The sequence below is a fragment of the Dama dama genome, chromosome 30 (genome assembly GCF_033118175.1).
Source record: "Dama dama isolate Ldn47 chromosome 30, ASM3311817v1, whole genome shotgun sequence".
Classification (NCBI taxonomy): Eukaryota; Metazoa; Chordata; class Mammalia; order Artiodactyla; family Cervidae; genus Dama; species Dama dama.
In genome coordinates this window covers 76,176,044-76,202,533 of record NC_083710.1, presented here as the reverse complement: position 1 = coordinate 76,202,533, position 26,490 = coordinate 76,176,044, and the positions used below count along the sequence as shown (strand labels likewise).

Here is a 26,490-nt window from a genome sequence, read left to right as displayed (position 1 = left end):
TCTTGAACACTTTTTGCTTTTGCCGGGGGCACACAACCAGGACTGGAGTATGTATTTGACCAGCTCCTTTCCCTGTTGTGATTATCTCTACTTCCACCTCTGAGGACCAAACCCTGGGGATGTGGTCCCTGAAACCTGTAGGGTCTTCTGCAGATCTCTAGTTCAGAGAAGCAGTGCATGGTCTTGATGCAGGTGGTCCTGCCCAGGAGTCATTTGGTCCTGAAACCACTGAAGGGTCCCTGAACTGGGAGGAAACACCAATGAAAAACGCTGCAGAGCTGAAGCTCTTACCTGAAATCTTCATCTAATAGCTGGGACCTACTAACTGGGCAGGCCTGAGCCTCTGGATTTTAATTGCACTTGGGTGATTATTAGGTCTTTTGTTTCTGAAACCTAACCCATTCATCTTTTCTGCAAAGTCTGATACTTCTTTTATGGGACAGCCTAGGGGATCCCCGGGGAATGGGAGCACCTGTGCTTGTTCTTATGGTGGTGTATTCGGTGCGTAGTTACATCTGGGCCATTTGGTGACCCTTAAGGAAAGAGGGGCTTAGAAGGAATGTGGGTGTGGTTACTTTAAATAATACTGAAACAGTCAAACATCTGCTTAAGTCAGGGCAAGCAACTCTCCAGGCAGCTTCTGTCTGTGGATTTTCAAAATGTGTGTGTGGAAATGGGAAGATAAGGACTTCTCACTGATTTTGGTAGACACCCATTTCCAGTTTTCATGCTGGAATGAGAGAAGCTATTACCTCTTATTTCACACTTGAAGTTGCTGAAGCAGAGAGCTTGAGTGAGTTGTCTACCAGCACACAGCTAGAAAGTGAGAGTTGGATCCCAAACCAGGCAGTCTGGCTCCCTGTGTATGTAACTGCTGTATTGAGTAGGTTCTATTTGTGTACTTGTTTGTAAATGCACAGAGAAGCTGATTCCAAACACACCTTTGGTCTTATTGGCAGGAGTCTCTCAAGGGAAGTTCTTAAAGTTCTTGCTGTTGGAGATGATGCATGTGAAACATCTCTGTGATCAATGTGATCAAGCTTTAGGGCGACTGTTCTCAGAGTATAGCTTTCAGACCTCATCCTCGTCACCTGGGAGTTTGTTAGTAAAGCAACTCCGCCCCCCCCCCGCCCCGCACTCTTTCTAGATCAATTGTGTAAAGTTAGAAATTCTGGGGGTGGGGGTTAAACAAGCTCCAGGTGATTCTGATGGAAGGTTGAGACCGGCTTCTGCTTTCAGCCACCCCTCCCACTGGCATTACTACTTCAATGTTAACTTTTAAAAGGGGTCCAGACTTTGTGAAGTTAGTTGTTGACCACAATTTCCAACCTGTACGTAAAGTCTGAGGTACCCTCGTGATTTCCTTGTGTTCCCCACTCGCTGCCCTGGGGAAAGCTGACAGGAGCCCAGGCAGGAAGTGCTGCCCAAAGACAAAGTCCACCTTGTAGAGAAGAACTGAGTTTTCATCTTCTGATTGGGTGTTTGCTTTTCTTCTCGTACTTCACCTGCTTTCTAAACTTGTAAATTATGCCAGTAACTAGCTTATTGTCTTTATACAAATGATCTCACTGGAGTTTTAGTGTTTTCACAGCACAGATGGGACTTAGGGTCAAAGAAAAGGCATGCATTATGGCTAACGTAATTATTGTGGATTTTAGAAAATGATATATGTTTTACTATTTCTGTAATAAAACTACAGAAGAAGAAGAAATGAATAAAAGTTTATTTCTATTAGCCATGTACACTTATTGATAATTTGGCTATTTCTTAGAAGTAGAATAACTGGTGAAAGCTGAATTCTGTTCCATCAGGCTTGCCCCCTTATAAACTGCTTGTGTGCTTATTTCATTGCTATTTGTGAGTACCGGAATTACATTTCTTATAGGCCTGAGGTTAAAAATATCAAAGAGTTATTTATTTATTATTGTCCACGCTGGGTCATCATTGCTGCTCTTGTGCTTTTCTCTAGTTGTGTGGTGACTAGGGGCTACTCTCTAGTTGTGGTGCATGGGCTTCTCATTGAGATAGCTTCTCTTCTTATGGAGCACAGGCTCCAGGGTGAGTGGGCTTCAATAGTTTTGGCTCATGGGCTTAGTTGCTCCATGCCACATGGAATCTTCCTGAACCAGAAATCAAACCTGTGTCCCTGCATTAGCAGATGGATTCTTACCTACTGGACCATCAAGGAAGTCCAATATCAATTTTAATAAGAATTTATTTTATTTTTAGAGTTGTAACTTTATGTTTATTGACTATTTGTCTTCTTTGAATTGTCTCTTTGTAGACATTTTTTCCCATGGGGCATTTTTTATATTTGAATAATTTGCAATAGTGCATATAATACTTTTTCAGATTTTCATTTGTTCTTTAGAGGTTTTAAATTAGATATAATTATATTGAACTTTTCTTTCTGGTTTCTCCTATTGCTTTCATAATGTCTTTTTAAAATCCTCAGTTCAGTTCAGTTGCTCAGTCGTGTCCGACTCTTTGCAACCTCATGAATCACAGCACGCCAGGCCTCCCTGTCCATCACCAACTCCTGGAGTTCACTCAAACTCATGTCCATCGAGTCGGTGATGCCATCCAGCCATCTCGTTCTCTGTCGCCCCCTTCTCCTCCTGCCCCCAATCCTTCTCAGCATCAGGGTCTTTTCCAATAAGTCAACTCTTCACATCAGGTGGCCAAACTATTGGAGTTTCAGCTTCAGCTTCAGGCCTTCCAATGAACACTCAGGACTGATCTCCTTTAGGATGGACTGGTTGGATCTCCTTGCAGTCCAAGAGACTCTCAGGAGTCTTCTCCAACACCACAGTTCAAAAGCATCAATTTTTTGGCGCTCAGCTTTCTTCACAGTCCAGCTCTCACATCCATACATGACCACTGGAAAAACCATAGCCTTGACCAGACAGACCTTTGTTGGCAATGTAATGTCTCTGATTTTTAATATACTATCTAGGTTTGTCATAACTCTCCTTCCAAGGAGCAAGAGTCTTTTAATTTCATGGCTGCAATCATATCTGCAGTGATTTTGGAGCCTCCCAAAATAAAGTCTGACACTGTTTCCACTGTTTCCCCAACTATTGCCCATGAAGTGATGGGACCAGATGCCATGATCTCAGTTTTCTGAATGTTGAGTTTTAAGCCAGCTTTTTCACTCTCCTCTTTCATTTTCATCAAGAGGCTCTTTAGTTCTTCTTCACTTTCTGCCATAAGGGTGGTGTCATCTGCATATCTGAGGTTATTAATATTTCTCCCAGCAATCTTGATTCCAGCTTGGGCTTCTTCCAGCCCAGCATTTCTCATGATGTACTCTGCATATAAGTTAAACATGCAGGGTAACAATATACAGCCTTGATGTACTCCTTTTCCTATTTGGAACCAGTCCGTTGTTCCATGTCCAGTTCTGTTGCTTCCTGACCTACATACAGGTTTCTCAAGAGGCAGGCCAGGTGGTCTGGTATTCCCATCTCTTTCAGAACTTAGTTTATTGTGATCCACACAGTCAAAGGCTTTGGCATAGTCAATAAAGCAGAAATAGATGTTTTTCTGGAACTCTCTTGCTTTATCAATGATCCAGCGGATGTTGGCAATTTGATCTCTGGCTCCTCTGCCTTTTCTAAAGCCAGCCTGAACATCTGGAAGTTCACGGTTCATGTATTGCTGAAGCCTGGCTTGGAGAATTTTGAACATTACTTTATTAGCGTGTGAGATGAATGCAATTGTGCGGTAGTTTGAGCATTCTTTGGGATTGCCTTTCTTTGGGATTGGAACGAAAGCTGACCTTTTCTAGTCCTGTGGCCACTGCTGAGTTTTCCAAATTTGCTGGCATATTTAAAATCCTAGCATCCTCTAAATCTGTGTAAGCATTCTATTTTGGCTCTCTTTTCTTATTTAATTTCTAACAATAAAGACAACTAGAATTTTTTTTAGTATTTGGTATAAGATAGACCCCATTTTCCCAAACAGCACATATTCCTATCATGGTTTATTTATGATTCTTCCTTTTTCCTATTATTGGAAATCAGTGGCACAATTTTTGAATCATATCTAGTCTGCTGAGACTCTCCCTTGCAATGTCTCTGCTGTCCTGCACTACAGCCTCTGGGGTATGCTCTGCATTTCTCTCCACCCTCTTCCCAGAAGCCAGCGGGTTGGGGTGAGTGTAGGACCTGTCCCCAGAGATGAGAGTGGAACAGGGTCTTGGGCCAGATGCATTTGGCCCATTAGGGAGTGGTTACATCCTTGCTTCACTGACACCAGCCACATCTCAGTCAATGAACTGTCCCCTTGCAAAATCACTGCGTATGTGGAAACTGCCACTGATGTCAAGTCAGACTCTCCAGAGATTCTTGTCAGAGAAGCTGATGACATGAGGGGGGATGTGAACTGGCCAAGCGATGAGATAGTTTAGGGCGGTTGGTCCTGTTAGGCTGTCAGTAATGAACGATTGTGAATGCATAGAAATGTCTAATTTCAAACTAGGATTCTTTGCACCATTTTCAGAATACCACTTCTTATTCTTCATTAACAGTCAGAGATCCACATGTTGTAGATTGAGGCTGGGTGAGCTCTGCAGGGCTCTTTCTCTGGCCTTGTCCTGTTCCCTGTAAGCCTTTAGTTTGATGAGATTTGGTAATTTTATACAATAACTACAGCCTCAAGCAAGATGTAGAACACTCCAGAGGTGTGGTGTGTCCTTCTGGCAACCTAAACTGCCTAATAAATTTATCTCTTGTAGTTTTTTATTGATTTTTTTTTAATCTTTGTAATCCTGCCTTTCATCAGCCTGAGAAATGTCAACTAGAAATCCATTCAGATGTGTCAAGGGAATAAGTTGCCTTTCTGAGTCTTCCAGGGGTCCCCTGATCATGTTGACTCCCCTTTCTCTCTGTTGACATGAAACAAATAGGGTATCAGATATTTCTCCAGCAGAGATAGGCTTATGGGATCATCATAGCATTATAGTTTGAGGTTTACAACTGTGGAGATTCACATGCAAGTCCACAAAGGGCAAAGGAAAGAGATCACTATCCTAGATGGAAAAGGAAGTTGGGAGGTGTGTTAAACAAAGAGTCCATGGTTTTTCACTCCTGAATCCTTATCAGGAAAGAAGCAGCATCTTTTTTCTTCCTGTCCGGCTCTGCCATTGTAATTGCCTCTGTCAATTATCAGAGATTTTCTACTGGGGCCCAATGGGATTACTCAGGATCTCTGTCGTGGTGACAGCTGTTCTTTTTATGGTGAGATGTTGTCCTATTTAGAGCAACACTGTCTTCTCAGGTGATCCCCTCAGCAGCCTTGGGAGGTGTTGTCTCCATATGTTCTCCTTAGTTTCCAGAGGCCAATACTGAGACATTATGTGGCTAGTTCGTGGTCATACAACCAGAAAGTGACAAAGTCTAGACTCTAACACAGGAAGATTTCCAAATGAGGTGCATGATGTGCAGTTTTTTCTCATTACATTTTTTAAAATTGTGGAAAATGCACACAACATAAAATTTACCATCTTGACCATTTTTAAGCATATAGTTTAGTGTTGTTAAGTACATTCACATTTTTTGCAAACAATTTCCAGAACTCTTTTCATCCTGTGCTAGTGTGGGGGCAGAGTGTCATCATCTGGGCATGTTCCAATGCTAATTCCCTGAGTGTTTTCTGTGGGGAACAACTGTAGTGTAAACGGCCTAACATGTTTCAAACCTGTTTAGTGGTAAAGCTCACAGACTTATACTTTTGTTTTGGAAGGAAATTGAGACATATTAAGGGAGTTGGTGATGGACAGGGAGGCCTGGCATGCTGCAGTTCATGGGGTCACAAAGAGCCGGACAAGGCTGAGTGACTGAAGGCATATTAAGCATCACTGAGAGGCTGACCTGGAGTGGAGAAGTGGAGAAGTGGAGGAGGGGGCATAGCTGAAGCCCCAGGTCCTCGGTGCCACTGTTGGGATTAGGATCCCGTCTTCTGACTCCTGGGTTGGGGTTCTTTGGAGGTACTGACCTACTAGAGTTTGCAAAAGCTGAAACTCAGTCTCTCTTATTGCTTCTTTAATGATTCATGGGCATTCATACATTCAATACACAATTCTTGAGCATTAACTCTGAACAAATATTTTCCTAGGAATAATGGAATAAAAGAAATGTGATCTCTGCTTTCACAGGTTATTATTGTCCCAGCTTGAAAATTTCCTTACCCTGGCAAGGTCAGGAAAATGGTGTTAACCTTTGGGCTATCTCTACATTTTATTACCATTTAAGTAATGCCTAATGAACTTGAACAGAGTTTGAGGGTTATCCTGTGTATAGTTACTTTTTTTCCCCCTTTATAATAAGTGATTTGCAGAGAGAGAATTTGAGATTATATGGACACCATCTTCCATGTCAAACTTTTCACCCACTGGTTTTAACTTCCACTGATAATTTTCTGACTCCACTGCTCCCCTTATGTTTGTGTCTGTTTGCAAGAGCATTCCTCTCTCCTGATTATGTAGCAGTACTGATTCAGGGATCCTTTTATTATTTAATCTGTTGTGGTTCGTTGCCATTTATTTGTTTTGATTCTCAATGTATCCCAGATTTGTCTAGCAAAAGGCATTCAACCTGGCTTCTCTGTCCTTTCTATACATTCTCATAGTTCTTTCAGGGCTTCCTTATTCTATGGTGCAAGTTGTCCTATCTTGGACTTTCTCTGCCTGTGAGTCTCAACCTATAGGGTTTTGCTAGGAATGCCTGGGGCTCTGCTTACCAGGGTTCATATTAGTTATAGCAGCCCCCACAGAAATTCTCCTTTTGGAGCCAGTGTTGTAGCTGGATTGATTCCTGTGGTTCTTATGATTGTGAGACACGTCAGCAACAACCATCAGGGAACTTTGAAATGCCAAGGTGTATTACTCACTCACATGTCATGGAGGGTACCGGACATCCCTGGGGTGACACAACGAGATCCTGGTTAGAGAGAAGGCACGTGAGTAAGTCTGGACTTGAAATTCTGCCTTTTTGGGGTTGAGGGTGGGGTGTCTAGGATTTTGAAGGTTCACTCTTTATTGGTGAATTTAAAACGTAAGAGCGGGAAATAAAATGTGAGAAGGGAGAAGCAGTCAGCGAGATGGTTCATTATCAGGTCAACCAGAGCTTTCTACAAGCGGGAACTTCATGGGTAGGGTGGCCTGACTCTTTATCTAGTTGTGTAACTGGCACGTGTTCACTGGAGGTGGCTGTCTTTGACATGGATGTCTCCAAAGTGTAATGTCTGGCATTTATATTTCAATAAAAAAAGCTAGTTATCAGGTACTTACATAAACTGCCCCAACCTCGGAGCCAGCCATTTCTTCAAGGAGCATTGGTTCCTTTTAGGGAAGAAAGGTATTAAAAAGTCAAGATCTGGGTGAAGGGGGCTAAAGGGCACAAGCCTCCAGTTATAAATAAGTCATGGGGATGCAATGTCTGGTGCAATGACTAAAGTTAATAATACTCTATTGTATATTTGCAAGCTGCTAAGAGATTAGATCTTAAAAATTCTCACCACAAGGGAAAAAAAATGTGACTATGTAGGTTAAAAAGCAGAACCCCAAGGTCTGAGGGCTGGAATGCTCTTTGCTACCAGGATGTCATTGCTTCCAGGGCCTCTCAGTGTATAAAATTAGAGTGAATATGTATTTGTGTGTGTGTGTGTGTAAAGACATATCTAATTCTTGTTTTAAAAAAATTTTTATTTTAAATGGAGGATAATTACTTTACAGTATTGTGATGGCTTTTGCCATACATCAGCATGAATTTGCTACAGGTATACATATGTCCCCCATCCTGAACCCCCTTCCCACCTCCCTCCCCACCCCATTCCTCTAGGTTGTTCCAGAGCATCAGCTTTGGGTGCCCTGTTTCATGCACCAAACTTGCACTGGCCATCTGTTTTACATATGGTCATGTACAGGTTTTGATGCTATTTTCTCAAATCACCCCCCACTTTGCCTTCTCCCACTGAGTCCAAAAGTCTGTTCTTTACATCTGTGTCTCCTTTGCTGCCCTGCATGTAGGATCATTGGTATCATCTTTCTAAATTTCATATATATGCATTAATATACAGTATTTGTCTTTCTCTTTCTGACTTATTTCACTCTGTATAATAGGTTCCAGGTTCATCTACCTCATTAGAATTGACTCAGATGTGTTCCTTTTTATAGCTGAGGAATATCCCACTATGTATATATACCACAACTTCCTTATCCATTCATCTGTTGATGGACATCTAGGTTGCTTCCATGTCCTAGCTATCATAAATAGTATTGCAATGAACATTGAGGGTACATATGTCTTTTTCAGTTCTGGTTTCCTTGGTGTGTATGCCCAGAAGTGTGATTTGCTGTGTCATATGGCAGGTCTGTTCCCAGTTTTTTAAGGAATCTCCACACCTGTTCTCCAAAAATAGTGGTTGTACCAATTTGCATTCCCACCAACAGTTTAAGAGGGTTCCCTTTTCTCCACACCCTCTCTAGCATTTATTGTTTGTTGACTTTTTGATGATGGCTATTCTGGCTGGAGTGAGATGATACCTCATTGTGGTTTTGATTTGCATTTCTCTATTAACGAGTAATGTTGAGCATCTTTTCATGTGTTTATTAGTCATCTGTATGTCTTCTTTGGAGAAATGTCCATTTTGGACTTTTGCTCACTTTTTGATTGGGTTGTTCATTTTTCTGGAATTGAGCAGCATGAGCTGCTTGTATGTTTTAGAGATTAATTCTCTGTCAGTTGCTTAATTTGCTATTATTTTCTCCCATTCTGAGGGCTGTCTTTTTACCTTGCTTATAGTTTCCTTCGTTGTGCAAAAGTTTTAAGTTTAATTATGTTGTATTTGTTTATTTTTGTTTTTATTTCCATTACTCTGGGTGGTGGGTCATAGAGGATCTTGCTGTTGAATATGTTGGAGAGTGTTCTGCCTATGTGTTCCTTTAAGAGTTTTATAGTTTCTGGTCTCACATTTAGGTCTTAAATTCATTTTGACTTTATTTTTGTGTATGGTGTTAGAAAGTTTTCTAGTTTCATTCTTTTACATGTAGTTGATTGGTTTTCCCAGTGTCACTTGTTGAAGAGACTGTCTTTTCTCCATTGTATATTTTTGCCTTCTTGGGCAAGATAAGATGTCCATAGGTGAGTGGATTTATCTAAGGACTTCCTGTTTTGTTCCATTGATCTATATTTCTGTCTTTGTGCCAGTAATACTGTCTTGATGACTGTAGCTTTGTAGTATAGTCTGAAGTTAGGAAGGTTGATTCTTCCAGGTCCATTCTTCTTTCTCAAGATTGCTTTGGCTTTTTGGGGTATTTTGTGTTTCCATACAAATTGTGGAATTATTTGCTTTAGTTCTGTGAAGAATTCCATTGGTTTGATAGGGATTGTGTCAATTGCTTTGGATAGTATACTCATTTTCACTGTATTGATTCTTCCTCTTTTATCTTTTTTTTTTTTTTTTTTAAAACAAAGCTCATGAATGTAGGATTTAATTAGACAAGCATGTGTAATTTGTATATATGCCACTCTCCATTTTTCTTAATTTTTAACAGGTGGCTAAATCCCTTGTTTAAAATCGGTCACAAACGGAGACTAGAAGAAGATGACATGTACTCAGTGCTTCCTGAAGATCGCTCCCAGCACCTTGGAGAAGAGCTGCAAGGGTGAGCACAGACAGCAGGGAGAAGGGGAGGGAGAGTGAGAATTTCCACAAAGGGGTAAAGGTTTGGGGGGACTTTATCTTCCTCTGGATTCTTCTAAGCCTCCTCCCCTTGACTCTGCACACTCAGACCCTCAGGCTGGGGAGCCCATATTCTCTGTGCATTTGTGGAAGTGGAGGGAGCCTGCAGCCATGGCCCTGGAGGCCGAGGTGGGGTCCCTGGAGAAGGGTGTCTGCCCTCCTGAGCTGCTCATGACCTATGTGGCAGGAACCCATTTCCCAAAATGGACTTTTCCCTTAAGGCATGCTTTTCTGTTGCTTCAGTCTGCACCGCTCATCTTTCAGGAGCCCTGTGAGCAGTTAGCCAGCATTTATAGGACAGCCACAGAGCGCCCTGTATCTTCCACTCTACTACTTCCTTATCTTCCACTCTGTCCTGCCCTTGTTTTCCCTTTGGTGGACACACTGTTCTTTACTGTGTTTTGTTTCTCATCACAGGTACTGGGATCAAGAAGTTTTGAGAGCTGAGGAAGATGTGCGGGAGCCTTCTTTAACAAAAGCAATCACAAAGTGTTATTGGAAATCCTATTTAATTTGGGGAATTTTTATATTTCTTGAGGTAAAATCTTTTACATGCTGTGCATTACTGTTTACTATATGTGGATCAGTACTGAGATGAACAGGACCTGTGGTGGGAAGAGGCCAGTAGTTTAAGGTCAAAGGATAAAATGCCTAGAAATCATGATGTAACTCAGCAGTTGTGTTTATCTTTGGAATGGCCAGGTGTCTAAAGGACTGGACCTGTTTTCCTTTTAATGGATTAAAAAATAGTGTCATTGAAGGATGGCACTGAAAAGAAAAGACATTTTATACCATATTAGGACAATATTGGTCCTCAGTATTTGATACAAATGCTAAAAGTGATCCTTGACCAAATGAAGAACCACAACCTCAAGGAATATGTGGTTTGGAGGAAGTAAACTTGGACCCAACCCCAGTAACATAAGGCATTTTACAGGTGCTCAGCAAATGATTGTCAACTTGCCCAGGTCACTTCTGATAAATGGTTTCTTAAGAAGAGATCATCACCCCTCCCTTTCCTGTGGAATAGATCCTGGAGCCCTGCATCTGAGCTGAAGCTGCCCAGAACTCCCCAAATCACACCCTTCCCTGGGCTGCCCCTTCCCCATAGGCCAGGTCAGTGAGGCCAAAACCTCCTGTGGGGAGGAGCTCTATCTTCACCATGAATTGCAGAGAATCCGTGCACCAGCCATGCTGGTTTCTGTCCTGGCTGTGGGGGTGGTTTGCTGGCTGAAGGGAGAGTCTTGGTAGCTGGCATTGGCAGAGGGTGGGGGAGGGGATGTGCAGGGCAAACCAAAGGCAGAAGGCTGTGAAGTCAGTGACCTCCATGACCCTGAAGATCCTGGGTCAAGACTCCCCAGAGGACAGCCCACCTGGGGACACAGTGCCGGCAGCCCCTGTTCTGGCTGAGCCTGCTGGAGGTCTGCTGCAGACCCCCGTGGGTGGCTCGTGCTCTCCGTGGTCCCTTAGCGCTGCCTTAGGGACACGGGCGGGCTGTGAGTGTGTGAGCAGGAGAATGGAAGATGCAGCTGCTGTGAAAAGGGTGTTTTAGGTGGAGAAGGTGGTGAGTTGTCCTCAGTGCATTGTGCCAGAGTGAGGTGGGTGGGCCAGGGGGTTTACAGGTGGGCGTTGTGGCTCTTGTTTAAAGGCTGTGTTGTACTGAAGGGCACTGCGGGCAGTGAGCATCTGGGCAGGTGAAGTCTGCCCCACACAGCTGGAGAGACAGAGAATCTGTCAGCTCACAGGTGACTGGGTGGTCCTGGGGGATGGAATTCTCGCTGATGACAAACGTGGGTTGGCCATCGGCCAGAGGGTTGGGACAGGTATGTGGGGTAGAGTGCCACCTTAGAGAGGGCTCTGACCACTGAGATACCTCAGTGCCTTGTGAGGGCAAGGTGGAGTGTTGATTTCAAAGTTGTCCAACCCAGCAATACTTCTTGCTGGGAATCCAGGAAGGCCAGGCTTGGGGACCATGTAAAGCAGCAACTGGTAGAGCTTGGTGCCTCTTTTAGGAGGGTGGTTGGTGTTCAGTGGTGATGGCAGAGAAGAGAGGAGTTGAGGACCTGGTAAATGTAGAGTTCATCCTCTGTAGTAGTACTGGTAGCAGTAACAGGCTCATACTGAGTATTAGCAGTGGTGGTGAGGAGGCACCAATATTATCAGTAGTGTAGTAATAACAGTGGGGTTTCCCAGGTGGCACTAGAAGTAAAGAATCCTCCTGCCAATGCAGGAGACACAAGAGACGTGAGTTTTATTCCTGGGTCGAGAAGATCCCTTGGAGTAGGAAATGCAATCCACTCTAGTATTCTTGCCTGGAGAATCCCATGAACAGAGGAGCCTGGTGGACTACAGTCCATGAGTCTCAAAGAGTCAGACATGACTGAGCACAGAACAGTAATAACAATAGTAAGTACTCAAAAAAAAGTTTCATATCAGAAACTGTTATGAGCACTTTGTGTGTAATATCACTTTTATTCCTTTGACTGCGTTTCAAAGTTGTAGTCACAATATTGTCCTCGTTTTAGAATAGAGGACACCGAGTGTCAAGTAATTCCATAGTGTGCCCATGGTCACACAAGGCATAAAGGACAGAGTGATATTTTATCTCAGGAACTCTGACTTACCATCCTGGCCGTCTCAATAACTTATAGCTTGTCCAGTGTTAGGAATGCTCATCTTTAAAAAAATTTTTATTTCACATTTCTTTTTAGCCACATGCTTGTCAGACCTTAGTTCCTAAACCAGGAATTGAACTTGGGCCACAGCAGTGAAAGCACAGTGTCTTAACCACTGGACCACCAGGGAGCTCCCAGGAAGACTCATTTTGAAAGCTTTGCTTTCAGGGTCTCAGATACATGCATCCTGAACTTGGCCTAAGGATAATAAGTAGGATGCTAAGAACTCACTAGAGCAGAAATTCAGATTGGGGATCATAATTGAGGGTACAGTCCAGATGATCATGTCCCCGAGGTGCTGGAAGTGATTGGGATGTTAACAATGGAAACAGCATCTTGCTACCTTCAGATGAACCAGGAGCTCTTTAGGAAGCCACCTGCCCCTTGTTACCATCCTCAAATGGTCTTTTATTTTATGTAGTAGAAGATCTAAACTCAGCTCAGGATTCTCAAAAACATGAACACATTTACTTTGTGGCCTCCAGCCCTCTTTTTAGTCCTTCTGGTTCACAGACTGACTCATAGATTATCCATGGTTCCCAGACAGTGCTGTGACCAACCACAGTGTGGGTCCTACTGGTAGCACCAGTGGGAAGAGGCAAGGTGATGCCAGTCCATGGCGAGGCTTTTGGGGTTAGGATTTCAAAGTGTGAAGACCTCTGTCCTATGAAAATTGAGGAGTGATCATTATGCTTTGGGAAACAAGTACCAGGCTGATATTCAACCTGGAGCACACACAGGCCACCCCTAAATAAAACAGGACAGTGAGTTCCCAGCACGCCTGGACCCTGTGTGCACCTCCACAGGGACTGCGGGTGGGGAGGACAGGTCTCTGCCTGCTCAGGGCCCTCAGGGTGGAGAGGAGGAGCCTGAAGCCTCTGCCTGGACCAGAGACGCAGAGACCACCTCCCCAGGTCATCAGCGCTTCTCTTTGAGAGGTGAGGTCTCCACCTGCTGGTGTATAAAGGGGGTGACCTCAGAGAGCCAGAGTGGGTTCACCCAGTCCCTTCTCCTGAAAGGGGAGGGGTGGCCAGGGTTTATATATTCTTCCCGCGACCCTAAGAAATGGCCTGGCCTTGTCCGGTCACTTGGTCTTTGTCCAAAGCCACTTGCTGATTGTCTCGGTTTTAGGTGGAGAAAGTAGGAAGCACATGTCTATGTAAATCTTCACTTCGGAGCTCAGCTGATGGGCAGGAAGTAAACAGAATCCTCTGAGTCCCACAGTTGGGTTTGTGCCTCGACTCAGGCTGGTTCCCAGAGAGCTATAGTGGTCTCTGCATTGATTTCCCTACCCTTCTTCCAAGTGTCCCTCACTTCAGCTCAACCCAGGAGGCTGAGGGGTAGTTGCTGGTGGCACAGATACTGTGGGCTGAGAGCAACCACTGAGGACCACGCAGCAAGGGAGAGGAGGAGGGGGCGTTGAGCAGAGCAGACAGGGACCTGCAGAGCAGACCTGCTGTGTGCGCCCTGCTGGTTCTTGAGAGCATAGCATTAGCCATTCGGTGTTACTAATATCCACAGTGATGACCTTGAAACATAGTTGAGGGTGATGCCTTTCAACCCATTTAGAATAAAGACATATGTCAGTTTTTATTTTCTCATTAAATTTTTTATAAAAATTAAAGTATTATTTACTTAAATATTATTAGTTTCAGATATATAGTATATAGTGATTCAATATTTTTATACATTACAAAGTGATCACTACCCTCTGTCTAGTTACCCTCTGTCACCATACAAAATTATTCCAATATTATTGACTATATTTCCTATGTTGTATGTTACATCTCCATGACTTTTTTTTATAGCTGGCGGTTTGTACCTCTTAAACTCCCATACCTAATTTATTCATTCCCATGCCCCCTATTCCATTTTCTTTAAGAAGTCAGGGAAGAAGGTGCCTCTTTTTTTTAAAGATGGTAATATCTGCTTAGAAGTGAAACTTTTACGTACTGTCCAGAAATATTGGCTTTTATAAATGACTTTTCTCAAGAGTTGTTCTGCTATGATGGTCAGTGAGCAGCACTGAGTTTTCCAAGCCCTTTGTAAATGAGCCTCTGCCATTTAGAATTGGTCTCTTCCCAGGACTTCTGTATCATAAAAATAATCATAGCTTACACTTGTTTTTTAATGCTGGTTTTGTTATAGCCACGCTTTCCAGGAAACACACTCACTCAGAAGGACAATGCAGATAGTGGAGTGCAGTTTATTATGCCGGTGGGCCCAAGGCAGAGTCTCCTCTTAGCCAAGGACCCCATCCAGCATTTGTGAAAATCTTTTATACCCCATGCATACGTGTCTAAACAGTCAATAGTCAATAAGCCCGCAGTTACATTCCAACCAGTTAATAATCGATAAGCCTGTGATTACATCCTGATAGATACGAAAAACATTTATGACCTGTCCGGAGACAGGGGTGATTACAGTATGCTTCCTCTTAGGCAATGAGTAGCCTGGATGTGATCTTCAAGATTCCCCTGTCTGGAGGGGGTCTTATCCTTCCGTTGTCGTCCCCACAGGCACTAAGCAGAGAGTTCAGAGTCCGCTGGAGAGGCAGCCGAGCACGGCCAGCACGGACAGGCCTGAGATGGAGTCCAGGCCCTATGAATTCCTTCTTCAGTTTCAGAGCACTGTTGTAGCTCACTTAGCTGTCCCACCATTCCTTGAGGTAAATAAGGACCTGAGGGTGAAGAAGGACACATGATGGGCTGGGAGTCATGTGACTTGCAAATGGCTGACCTGATTTCTGCAGTCAAATGCTCTACCACTGAGCTATACCCCCGACCTGATTTCTGAAGCACAGTGTTGTCAGTGTTCTCTGCATTCCGTCCTGAGGTTTCCTCTCCTGACACAGCCTCCACTGAAGGCTCAGCGCCTAGAGAAGATGTTTGTTCTACAACAGCTCTGTGCTCCTCTGTCACCTGCTTCTGGCAGAATTTTTTTTTTCCTGTTGGTGTTTAAAAATATGCCAAAAATACAAAGATCGAATAGGATTGAAGGGTAGCTGAAAGTGTCACCTCAGAATATGTGTTTTTGGCATAAATATTGAACTGATTTTTTTTTTTTTTGAGAACTAGACACAGGAGAAACTCTAAAGACAGAACAGAAGCTACCCTTCTGTGAGGGACATTTACAGTGACAAAGGAAATCTCCATTTGTAAAGATGTCTTCCTCTCAGTACCAGAAAGAGAAAGATGTCTCTAAATCACAGAAGAATCTTATCTACAGAGAAGACTTAAATCCCCATAATGAACCCAGCCCTATTTTAGTTTGAGCTGCTTTTCCTATGAACTTCTCACATGTGCCCCCACCAGCCTTTCTTTAGCTGGAGATGATATTTACAGTAGTCGCTTGGGCCATCTCAGGAATTACTCAGTTTTTCTCAGAGATGGTAGAGTTGGGGAAGAAACATTTCAAGTACTTGTGGAAATGTGGAAAACTATAATGACTGGGCGAGGCTCTAGCATCTATCCTTGTGAGAAGTTCCCCTAAGCAGCAAGAAGTGAGCCCAAATGTCAGGTGCTTTCAGGAGGCTGACTAACAAAAAATTTCCACCAAAAAATTTCTGCCTAAGAGACTCTGAGAGTCTTGTAGAACTTTCAATGATTGTTGTGGTATTATCTTGGGCTGTTTTAAAAATCTTTTATGGTCTCATAGTGGAAAGAATATTTACTGGGTCATAGATTGGTGTCAAAGATCAAAGCTTTATGGGAACAATTTTTGATCTTGTTCCTGCTATCCAGAAGGTTTTCATTTGGTTAGTTTCAAGTTTGCTAATGAACATTTTCTCAATGGTTTTATTTCTCACTTGTTGAGATTAGGATCCAGAACAGACAGAGGAGGGGCTTCCCTAGTGGTCAGTGGTTAAGAATTTTCCTGCCAGTGCAGGGGACACAGGTTTGATACCTGGTCCAAGAACTAAGATCCCACTTGCCTTGGGGCAACTAAGCCCATCAACTGCAACTACTGAGCCCACTTGCTGCAACTACTGAAGCCTGCGTGCTCTAGAGCCCCTGCTCTGCAACAAGAGAAACCACCAAAAGCAGAAGCACGACCGCCACAACTAGAGAGTAGCCCCCGCTCACTGCAACTAGAGAAAGCCCACACAGCAAGGAGGAGCCCATGTGCCTCAGTGAAGACCCAGCAAGCCAATAAATAAGTAAACAAATAAATAAGATTAAAAAAAAAAAAAGAGAGACAGAGGAGTGGAAGCTATGAGCCATGGGCTGGCATTTGTTGTTGTTGTTATTCAGTCACTCAGTCATGTCCAACTCTTTGCGACCCCATAGACTGCAGCATGCCAAGCTTCCTTGTTCGTCACCACTGGCATTACTCTAAAAAAAAGTTTTTGACTGCACTGGGTCTTCATTGCTTAGCAAGGGCTTTTCTCTAGTTACAGTGTGTGGGCTTCTCATTACAGTGGCTTCTCTTGTTGCAGGGCACAGGCTCTAGGTGTGATGGCTTCAGTAGTTTCCATACCTCACATGGCCTCAGTAGTTGTGGCACTCGTGCTTAGTTGCTCCATGGCATGCGGGATATTCCCTGACTGGGAATGGAACCTGTGTCCCCTGCATTTGCAGGCAGATTCTTAACCGCTGGACCACCAGGGAAGGCCATGGCATTATTTCTTAATGAGGTTGTTTGCTCAACTGGGTTATTAAATACTGTCTCTCAGCAGAAAATTCCAGACACACTTAGGTGTAATGACCCGCCTTTATTTTGTACTCATTTTTGGTGAATTTGTTGTATCTCTCAGTATTCTCTTTGGTGCAGGACATTACTCTTATTTCTGCTGTAATTGCAATGATACCAGGCTCAAATGGAGAGCTGAGTAACGGGCAACAGTGATTCTCAAAGAGAATCAAGTTTCAGGAAAGTCTGGGATGGCAGGTGTTAGTGCTGGGCTTCTGGTGGAGAGCCCTAGGTTTGCAGGCTGCAACACTGGACTGCCCTTGGCCATACCTGGGCTGAAATTCTTGCTTCTCTGTGTGAGCCTCCAGATTTCATCTCAGTGAAGTCTATATTTTACAGTGTACAGTATGAGGGACTCTTCTTAAGCTCACAGTGCCTCTAGGGGTGAATGATGAGGCTTGCCGGAAGTGTAACGGTGAGCCTTAGTGTCCTTGAGAACTGATCCTTCTACTCTGATCTGATCATCCTACTCATAATTCTTCAGTTAAATAAACAGTGATCTCTTACTACTCTGTAGTAGATGAAGCCTTCCATGACCTTGTGGAAGGTGAGGCAGTTGGTGCAGCCTGTGAACTTGAGGGTCCGTGTATGTAGAACAAGACAGGAGCGTTGGAGGTTGATGTTATATCCATTTGAGGAACAGGGACAACTTTCTGTGAATATCCTGATCAGGCACTAGTTTGCTGAGCAGAAAATGTTTGTTAGTTTTGTTTCATGTTTGATGTTTTGGGGTCTCCTTTCCTTCCTCTTATATGTGGGTTCCTCAACATTTGACAGACAGAAGAGAGCTATCAAAGCAAGCCCATCAGTTGTTTACCCTGTCTGTGTTAGTAAGGTGGGATTACTTAAAAGGAAAAGCTTATTCTGAAGTCAAGTTCCAGAAAGATTTCCAAACTTTTGGCATTTTGTCTTTTGAGAGTCTGTGGAGGAAGTGGTGTTGAGGGCCAAGGTGTTTACTTTTGGTATCTTGGATTTGTGTTGAGTGTTTGATTTTCTTTGATGGGGGAGAAAGGGACTTTCAAGGGTTGACTAGAGAGAAGTAAGTTGTGGCTGGAGTGGCCATTTGGCGGGGTGAGCAAGTGTTGCCGTTTTTTTTGCCTTTATTTTTGGGAAAGAAAATTGCTTTTTTTAGAAAATTGCTTTATTAGCTTTTGGAAAGAAACTTGTTTCAAAGTCCCCCAATTCATTGGTTTATGATTTTAATTTTTGCCTTAGGGAAGAGAGAATTGGTAACACTTCTCTACCAGCACCTTCAATGTGTGACTGATGATGAACCACAGAAGACATTGTTTTTTCAGCTTGACTTCTGCCGTGTTTAATTTTTGACTCTGAGGAACATCCTAGCTTCTCAGGGATAGAGACATATTGACACAGAGTCCCCAGGGGCTGAGAGACTGGCAACCTCCCAAGTCTGGTTTCCTTGTAATACTCTAGCGAGGCTGGACTCTCTTCTCTTGTTGTACTGACAGGTGCAGTTCAGGGTGGGGAAGAGTGGGTATGCTTGTGCCAGTGTCTCAGTTCATAAAGATTCTTAAAGCAGAAGATGTTAAGTGTGTGTCTCCCACACATGAGCCATCTTGACTTTCTGTTGGGCAGGGATGTTGAGTGTAGAAAGGACAGGGCAGGCTTCCAGTAGGGCTTGTTTATATGGAAGCAAATCTCTTATCCTTCTTCTGCCGTCTTTCCCCCTTAGGCTAGGAATGACTTAGTATTGTGCCAAATGAGTTCTAAAGTATTGGTTATAATGTTTATTGAGCTTCCAGAGTGTACTAAGCACAATGTATTGAGTTTTATTGTCTTTGAATGTAAAATTTTGACTTATGGTTAAAACTGTTGTCTTCTAGAAGATAGAAAATCTGTTTATCTATTTTTAGATTAGCCATAGATGTAGCATTTTGTCAAGTCTTTTTAACATGCTGGTAATAAAAGTAAAGCTTGTGTTAAGAAAAGCACATATGGCTTGCATTTCTAATTAAGGCTTTTTTCTTTTCTTTTAGGAAGGCACCAGAGTAGTTCAACCCATATTTTTGGGGAAAATGATTAGTTATGTTGAAAACTATGATCCCAATGATTCTGCCGCTTTGCACGAAGCCTACGCCTACGCGGCAGGGCTGAGCGCCAGTGTGCTCCTGTGGGCCGTTCTGCACCAGTTCTACTTCTATCACATTCAGCGTGTGGGGATGAGGCTGAGAGTAGCCATGTGCCATATGATCTACCGCAAGGTGAGTGTCACTCGGTGTGCCCCTCCCGTGAAGGATCAGGAACATTTAGGGAAAGTTTTCTATAAATTAAACATCTTGTAACTAGGATCATTTACACCTTATTAGAGAAGGTTGTTATTTGAATCAAGCCAAGTTTGTTGTTGTTTAAGCAAACTTTACCAGTATATAATGAAAAATTTTCTATTGAGATCAGATCAGGGCTGCCTTTGATAACTTTTAGCCACAGGCTGTTGCATAATATCGACTAAGTTTGTAATGAAATCTAATTAAAAATTAAGTATCGAAAGTATCAAATTGATTTTCGATGTTTTCCTGCCTAAGTCTCATAGTGGTCTTTATGGAAATTTTGTTGTTGTTTTTCATTAAAACCTTCCTTTATATCAAAGTTGTATTTGAAACTGAACTTCAGTGATTGGATCTATAAAAAAAATCTAAAAGAACAGAATGTATTTGAGAAAGGGATTATATTTTTACATGGCCCATCTAATCATATTCAGTAAAACTTCTTTAACTAAAGAAAAATATAAATAGAATCCATGCCAAATACAGACTCACTATATTCTATAGTTATGATTATTGTACTAGTATTTAAGAAAATAGTTTGATATGTGGGATAAAACTTGAAATTTTCCATTGTCTTTGGTAATTCTGGAGAGAATATTTTGCTGTTCATTTAAGTTATTTTCATATTACAATAATTCATTTTTGTTTTTGGTTTGCATTATAGCAGTTTTAATAAGACATGATTTGATGTATTCAGTGACTTTGTATTGAGAAATGACATAAAATTATTTCATAGTTTACCCTGGTCTTAGCTAGTATAAAAGTAGCAAGGATTTCAGGTGTCTTTAAAAGAAATTTCCACAGATATAACATGTCAAGAGCTGAAAGTCTCTGTATAAACTTATTCCTGGGTATCTTCTTGCTCTGGGTTGTTTGCTTTTAAAAAAAAAATCCTATTTAACTGTATTGTATGCTTGAAATTTGCTGAGTGGATCTTAAGTGTTCTCACCTCATACACACAAAATGATAACTACATGAGATGATGAATATGTTAATTGGTTTTACTACAGAAATAATATCCCAATGTGTATTTCTAATAAAACATCATATTGCATGGCTTAGTTATATATAATTTTTATTAAAAATAAAATCCTTATTGAAAGCTAAAATTAAAAAAATTAAATTAGAACTATTGCTTCTTTCACCTACTTCTTATCTAGAGCTTCTGTTTCTTTTCTTTTTTTTTCAAAATCCAAATCATTTTATTTTTTAATTAATTAATTAATTAATTTATTTTTCAATTATTTTTATTAGTTGGAGGCTAATTACTTCACAACATTGCAGTGGGTTTTGTCATACATTGACATGAATCAGCCATGGAGTTACATGTATTCCCCATCCCGATCCCCCCTCCCACCTCCCTCTCCACCCGATTCCTCTGGGTCTTCCCAGTGCACCAGGCCCGAGCACTTGTCTCATGCATCCCACCTGGGCTGGTGATCTGTTTCACCATAGATAGTATACATGCTGTTCTTTTGAAACATCCCACCCTCACCTTCTCCCACAGAGTTCAAAAGTCTTCTGCATTTCTGTGTCTCTTTTTCTGTTTTGCATATAGGGTATCGTTACCATCTTTCTAAATTCCATATATATGTGTTAGTATGCTGTAATGTTCTTTATCTTTCTGGCTTACTTCACTCTGTATAAGGGGCTCCAGTTTCATCCATCTCATTAGAACTGATTCAAATGAATTCTTTTTAACGGCTGAGTAATATTCCATGGTGTATATGTACCACAGCTTCCTTATGAGAACACTTTTCTTGGCAAAATGCGAGGTGTCTTTTCCTCATCTTTCCTTGAGATATGAAGCAGAGTGTTGTTAATCTTGGGGCTGTGTGAACCCAGGGCCCTGGTGTTTCTCTGTCTGTATTTAGCTACAACATCTAAGCCAGTTTCCTCCAGGGTGACATGGAAATGGCAGTGGTGCCTGTACACTTTAGTCAGGGGTCTTGCTTGTCATTCATCATCTTTGTTATTCTCTTGTACCTCCCACCATTTAGGAGACAAATACTTAAATTTCCCCCACAAATTAGCTAGATGTTTGTCTTTCTAGATCATGTTCAGCTCCGGTTTAAATGTGCATGAAATATCACCAGAACTGCACTGTGGAAACCTTAAGTTAGGCTTGAGGTGATAGTTCAATCAAAGCTTACTTTTTACTGCACAGGTGAGCCATTGTTTATGTATATATATATATATATTTTCCTTTCCCCACTAACATGTTGAAGCATTGCCTTTGGGAAATCCAATCTGACCCGACACATGAGCTTGTGTGAATGTAAACACTTCCCAAGGTGTTTATTTGCTGGCTTGACTATACCTAAAAGAATTGTCCCTATATGAAGTTAGGAATCATGGAGGTTAAACCATAGACATAATCTGAAATTCAAGAACTGTGGGAAAGACAAATTTGCTCGTGCCCAGCTTCGCATCTAGAGCCCTACTGAGGTGCAGAAATAAGACACTTCTCTGCAGATCACAGGTGGGCTGATTCCTTAGGGCAAAGCTGGTGCTGCTGAGCAGCTCTGAAAGGCCGCTCTGAACATCTATGATTCACACACACACCTCAACTCCTGATTGCTGGTCCTGGGGAGAAGTCAGGATGAGCACTAGAAATGGGATGGTTGCTAAGTTCATAGTCATAGTTTGTCTACACCGTGGATTCCAGGCTTGGGCAGGCCTTAAGGAGATCACTAAGGCTGTACATTTGCATTTCCCAAGATGGCCCATTCAGCATTTTAGTGCTCTTTTCAGCTGAACTTGCAATTACCTTATGGGAGGTATCATATGTAAAGTGACTTGTCATTTCCAGTTTTGGTAAACTTACTTTTGACTTTTGATCATTGATTTTTAAAAATTGTGATAAAGTATACAGACATAAAATTTACAATTTTAACTCATTTTAGGCACACTATTTAGTGACATTAGGTACATTTACATTGTTGTGGAAACATCACTGCTATGCAGAACTTTTTCATCTATCCAGAACTTTTTTCATCTTCTAGAACTATCCAGAACTTTTCATCTTCTCAAACTATTCCTCTGAATCCATTAAATACTAACTGCCCAGCCCCCTCTGTTCAACAGCTATCACCATTCTCCTCTCTATGAATTTGACTCTAGGTCTTCTAGGTGCTTCATGTAATTGGATTCATACAATGTTTGTCATTTTGTAACTGGCCTTTGTCATGTAGCACAATGTCTTCAACATTCATTGATGTTGGAGTAGGTGTCAGAATTTAATTCTGTTTTAAGGCTGAGTAATATTCTGTTATAATATCCTGACAAAATGTGGTCTACTGGAGAAGAGAATGTCAAACCACTTCAGTATTCTTGCCTTGAAAACCCCATGAACAGTATGAAAAGGAAAAAAAGACAGGACATTGAAAGATGAATTCCCCAGGTCAGTAGGTGCCTAATATACTACTGGAGAAGAGTGGAGAAATAACTCCAGAAAGAATGAAGAGATGGAGCCAAAGCAAAAACAACGCCCAGCTGTGGATGTGACTGGTGATGGAAGTAAAATCCAATGCTGTAAAGAACAATATTGCATAGGAACCTTGAATGTTAGGTCCATGAATCAAGGTAAATTGGAAGTGGTCAAACAGGAGATGATAAGAGTGAACACTGACATTTTAGGAATCAGTGGACTGAAATGGACCGGAATGGGTGAATTTAACTCAGATGACCATTATATCTACTACTGTGGAAAAGAATCCCTTAGAAGAAATTGAGTATCCCTCATTGTCAACAAAAGAGTCTGAAATGCAGTACTTGCATGCAGTCTCAAAAATGACAGAATGATCTCTGTTTGTTTCTAAGGCAAACCATTCAATATCACAGTAATCCAAGGCTATGCCCCAATCAGTAACACTGAAGAAGCTGAAGTTGACTGGTTCTATGAAGACTTATAAGACCTTCTAGAACTAACACCCAAATAGGATGTCCTTTTCATTAAGGGGACTGGAATGCAAAAGTAGGAAGTCAAGAGAAACCTGGAGTAACAGGCAAATTTGGCCTTGGAGAACAGGATGAAGCAGGGCAAAGACTAACTGAGTTTTGCCAAGAGAACACATGGGTCATAGCAAACACCCTCTTCCAATAACACAAGAGATGACTCTACACATGGACATCAACAGATAGTCAATATAGAAATCAGATTGATTATATTCTTTGCAGCTGAAGATGGAAAAGCTCTATACAGTCAGCAAACACAAGACCGGAAACTGACTGTGGGTCAGATCATGAACTTCTTATTGCCAATTTCAGACTTGAAGAAAAGTAAGGAAGACCACTAGACCATTCAGGTATGACCTAAATCAAATCCCTTATGATTATACACTGGAAGTGACAAATATATTCAAGGGATTAGATCTGATAGAGAGAGTGCCTGAAGAACTATGGACAGAGGTTTGTGACATTGTACAGGAGGCAGTGATCAAGACCATTCTCAAGAGAAAGAAATGCAAAAAGGCAAAATGGTTGTCTGAGGAGACCTTACAAATAGCTGAGAAAAGAAGAGAAGCTAAAGGCAAAGGAGCAAAGGAAAGATACACCCATGTGAATACAGAGTTCCAAAGAATAGCAAGGAGAGATAAGAAAGCCTTCCTCAGTGATCAGTCCAAAGAAATAGAGGAAAACAATAGAATGGGAAAGACTAGAGATCTCTTCAAGAAAATTAGAGATACCAAGGGAATATTTCATGTAAAGATGGGCACAATGAACAAAAGAAATGGTATGGACCTAACAGAAGCAGAAGATATTAAGAAGAGGTGGCAAGAATACACAGAAGAACTGTACAAAAAAGATCTTCATGACCCAGATAACCACGATGATGTGATCACTCACCTAGACCCAGAGATCCTGGAATGTGAAGTCAAGTAGGCCTTAGGAAGCATCACTGCAAACAAAGCTAGTGGAGGTGATGGAATTCCAGCTGAACTAATTCAAATCCTGAAAGATGATGCTGTGAAAGTGCTGCACTCAATATGCCAGCAAATTTGGAGAACTCAGCAGTGGCCACAGGACTGGAAAAGGTCAGTTTTCATTCCAATCCCAAAGAAGGGCAATGCCAAAGAATGATCAAACTACTGCACAACTGCACTCATCTCACACACTAGTAAAGTAATGCTCAAAATTCTCCAGGCCAAGTTTCAACAGTACATGAACTGTGAAATTCCGCATGTTCATGCTGGATTTAGATAAGACAGAGGAACCAGGGATCCGATTGCCAACATGTGTTGGATCATCAAAAAAACAAGAGAGTTCCAGAAAAACATCTACTTCTGCTTTATTGACTATGCCAAAGCCTTTGACTGTGTGGATCACAACAAACTGGAAAATTCTGAAAGAGATGGGAATACCAGACCACCTTACCTGCCTCCTGAGAAATCTGTATGCAGGTCAAGAAGCAACAGTTAGAACTGGACATGGAACAGACTGGTCCCAAATTGGGAAAAGAGTACATCAAGGTTGTGTATGTCACCCTGCTTATTTAACTTATATGCAGAGTATATCATGTGAAATGCTGGGCTGGATGAAGCACAAGCTGGAATCAAGATTGCTGGGAGAAATATCAATAACCTCAGATATGCAGATGACACTACCCTTATGGCAGAAAGCGAAGAAGAACTAAAGGGTTTCTTGATGAAAGTGAAAGAGGAGAGTGAATAAGTTGGTTTAACTCAACATTCAGAAAACTAAGATAATGGCACCTGGTCCCATCACTTCATGGCAAATAGATGTGGAAACAATGGAAACAGTGACAGACATTTTTGCGGGGCTCCAAAATCATATGGATGGTGACTGCAGCCATCAAATGAAAAGATGCTTGCTCCTTGGAAGAAAAGCTATGACCAACCTAGACAGCATATTAAATAGCAGAGACATTACTTTGCCACCAAAGGTCCATCTAGTCAAAGCTATGGTTTTTCCAGTAGTCACGTATGAGTGTGAGAGTTGGACTATTAAGAAAGCTGAGCACTGAAGAATTGATGCTTTTTTTTTTTTTTGAATTGATGCTTTTGAACTGTGGTGTTAGAGAAGGCTCTTGAGAGTCCCTTGGACTGCAAAGAGATCCATCCAATCTATCTGAAAGGAAATCAGTCCTGAATATTCACTGGAAGGACTGATGTTGAAGCTGAAACTCCAATACTTTGGTCACCTGATGTGAAGAACTGACTCACTGGAAAAGACCCTGATGCTGGGAATGATTGAAGGTGGGAGGAGAAGGGGAGGACAGAGGATGAGGTGGTTGGATGGCATCACCAACTCTATGGACATGAGTCTGAGTAAGCCCCAGGAGTTGGTGTTGGACAGGGAAAGTTGGTGTGCTGCAGTCCATGGGGTCGCAAAGTGTCGGACACACCTGACCAACTGAACTGAACTGATAATATTCCTTTATAGATATCTATAACATTCCATGTATCCATTCATCTATTAGTGGACACTTGTTTTGTTTCCACCTTTTGACTATTGTAAATGTTGCTGCTATGAACACAAGTTCATTCATTCAGTTCTTTTGAGTATATTCCTGGAAGTGGAATTGCTATACTATATGACCATTTTATGTTTAATTTTTTTAGGAGCTGTCATATTCTCTTTCATCATGCCTACATTGTTTTACATTCCCACTTGAGCATTGATTTTTTTGTTTAATTTGATTAAATGAAACATTTTTTAATTGGATGATAGTTGCTTTACAATATTGTGTTGGTTTCTGCCATACATCAACATGAATCAGCCATAGGTACACATATGTCCCCTCCCTCTAGAATCTCAATTCCATCTCCTACATGATCCTAAACCCTCTAGGTTGTCACAGAACACTGAAATGTTTTTATGAACCTTGAGATTCTGTTTGGATCCAATTGGTGGTCTGTTGAATCAGGTCACGGCGTCTGTTCAGGTTCCTCATCTCTCTAGGGCATTTTTCAGAACTTCTTACCAAATAAAGGGATTGTGCTGTACAAGCTGTGTTTTCTGTAAAGTCAGCAGACTAGCATTAAGAACACAGTTTTCTCATAGGAATAGTATTTTGAACATTATACTTATTCATTTTAGAATGAAGAAACTAAGCCCAAAATGTTTAAATA

General features: G+C 41.8%; 1 protein-coding gene across 1 annotated transcript in view; it reads left to right on the top strand.

The window, feature by feature from the left end:
- Positions 1-462: 462 nt before the first annotated feature.
- The window catches only part of LOC133049371 (ATP-binding cassette sub-family C member 4-like), a 157,169-nt gene continuing 131,141 nt past the window's right edge, over positions 463-26,490 (top strand). The window contains exons 1-6 of the mRNA XM_061133344.1: positions 463-527; positions 9,557-9,667; positions 11,410-11,567; positions 13,226-13,357; positions 18,581-18,606; positions 19,109-19,333. Coding sequence (XP_060989327.1) covers positions 463-527; positions 9,557-9,667; positions 11,410-11,567; positions 13,226-13,357; positions 18,581-18,606; positions 19,109-19,333 — 717 coding nt within the window. The remainder of the gene's footprint in view (positions 528-9,556; positions 9,668-11,409; positions 11,568-13,225; positions 13,358-18,580; positions 18,607-19,108; positions 19,334-26,490) is intronic.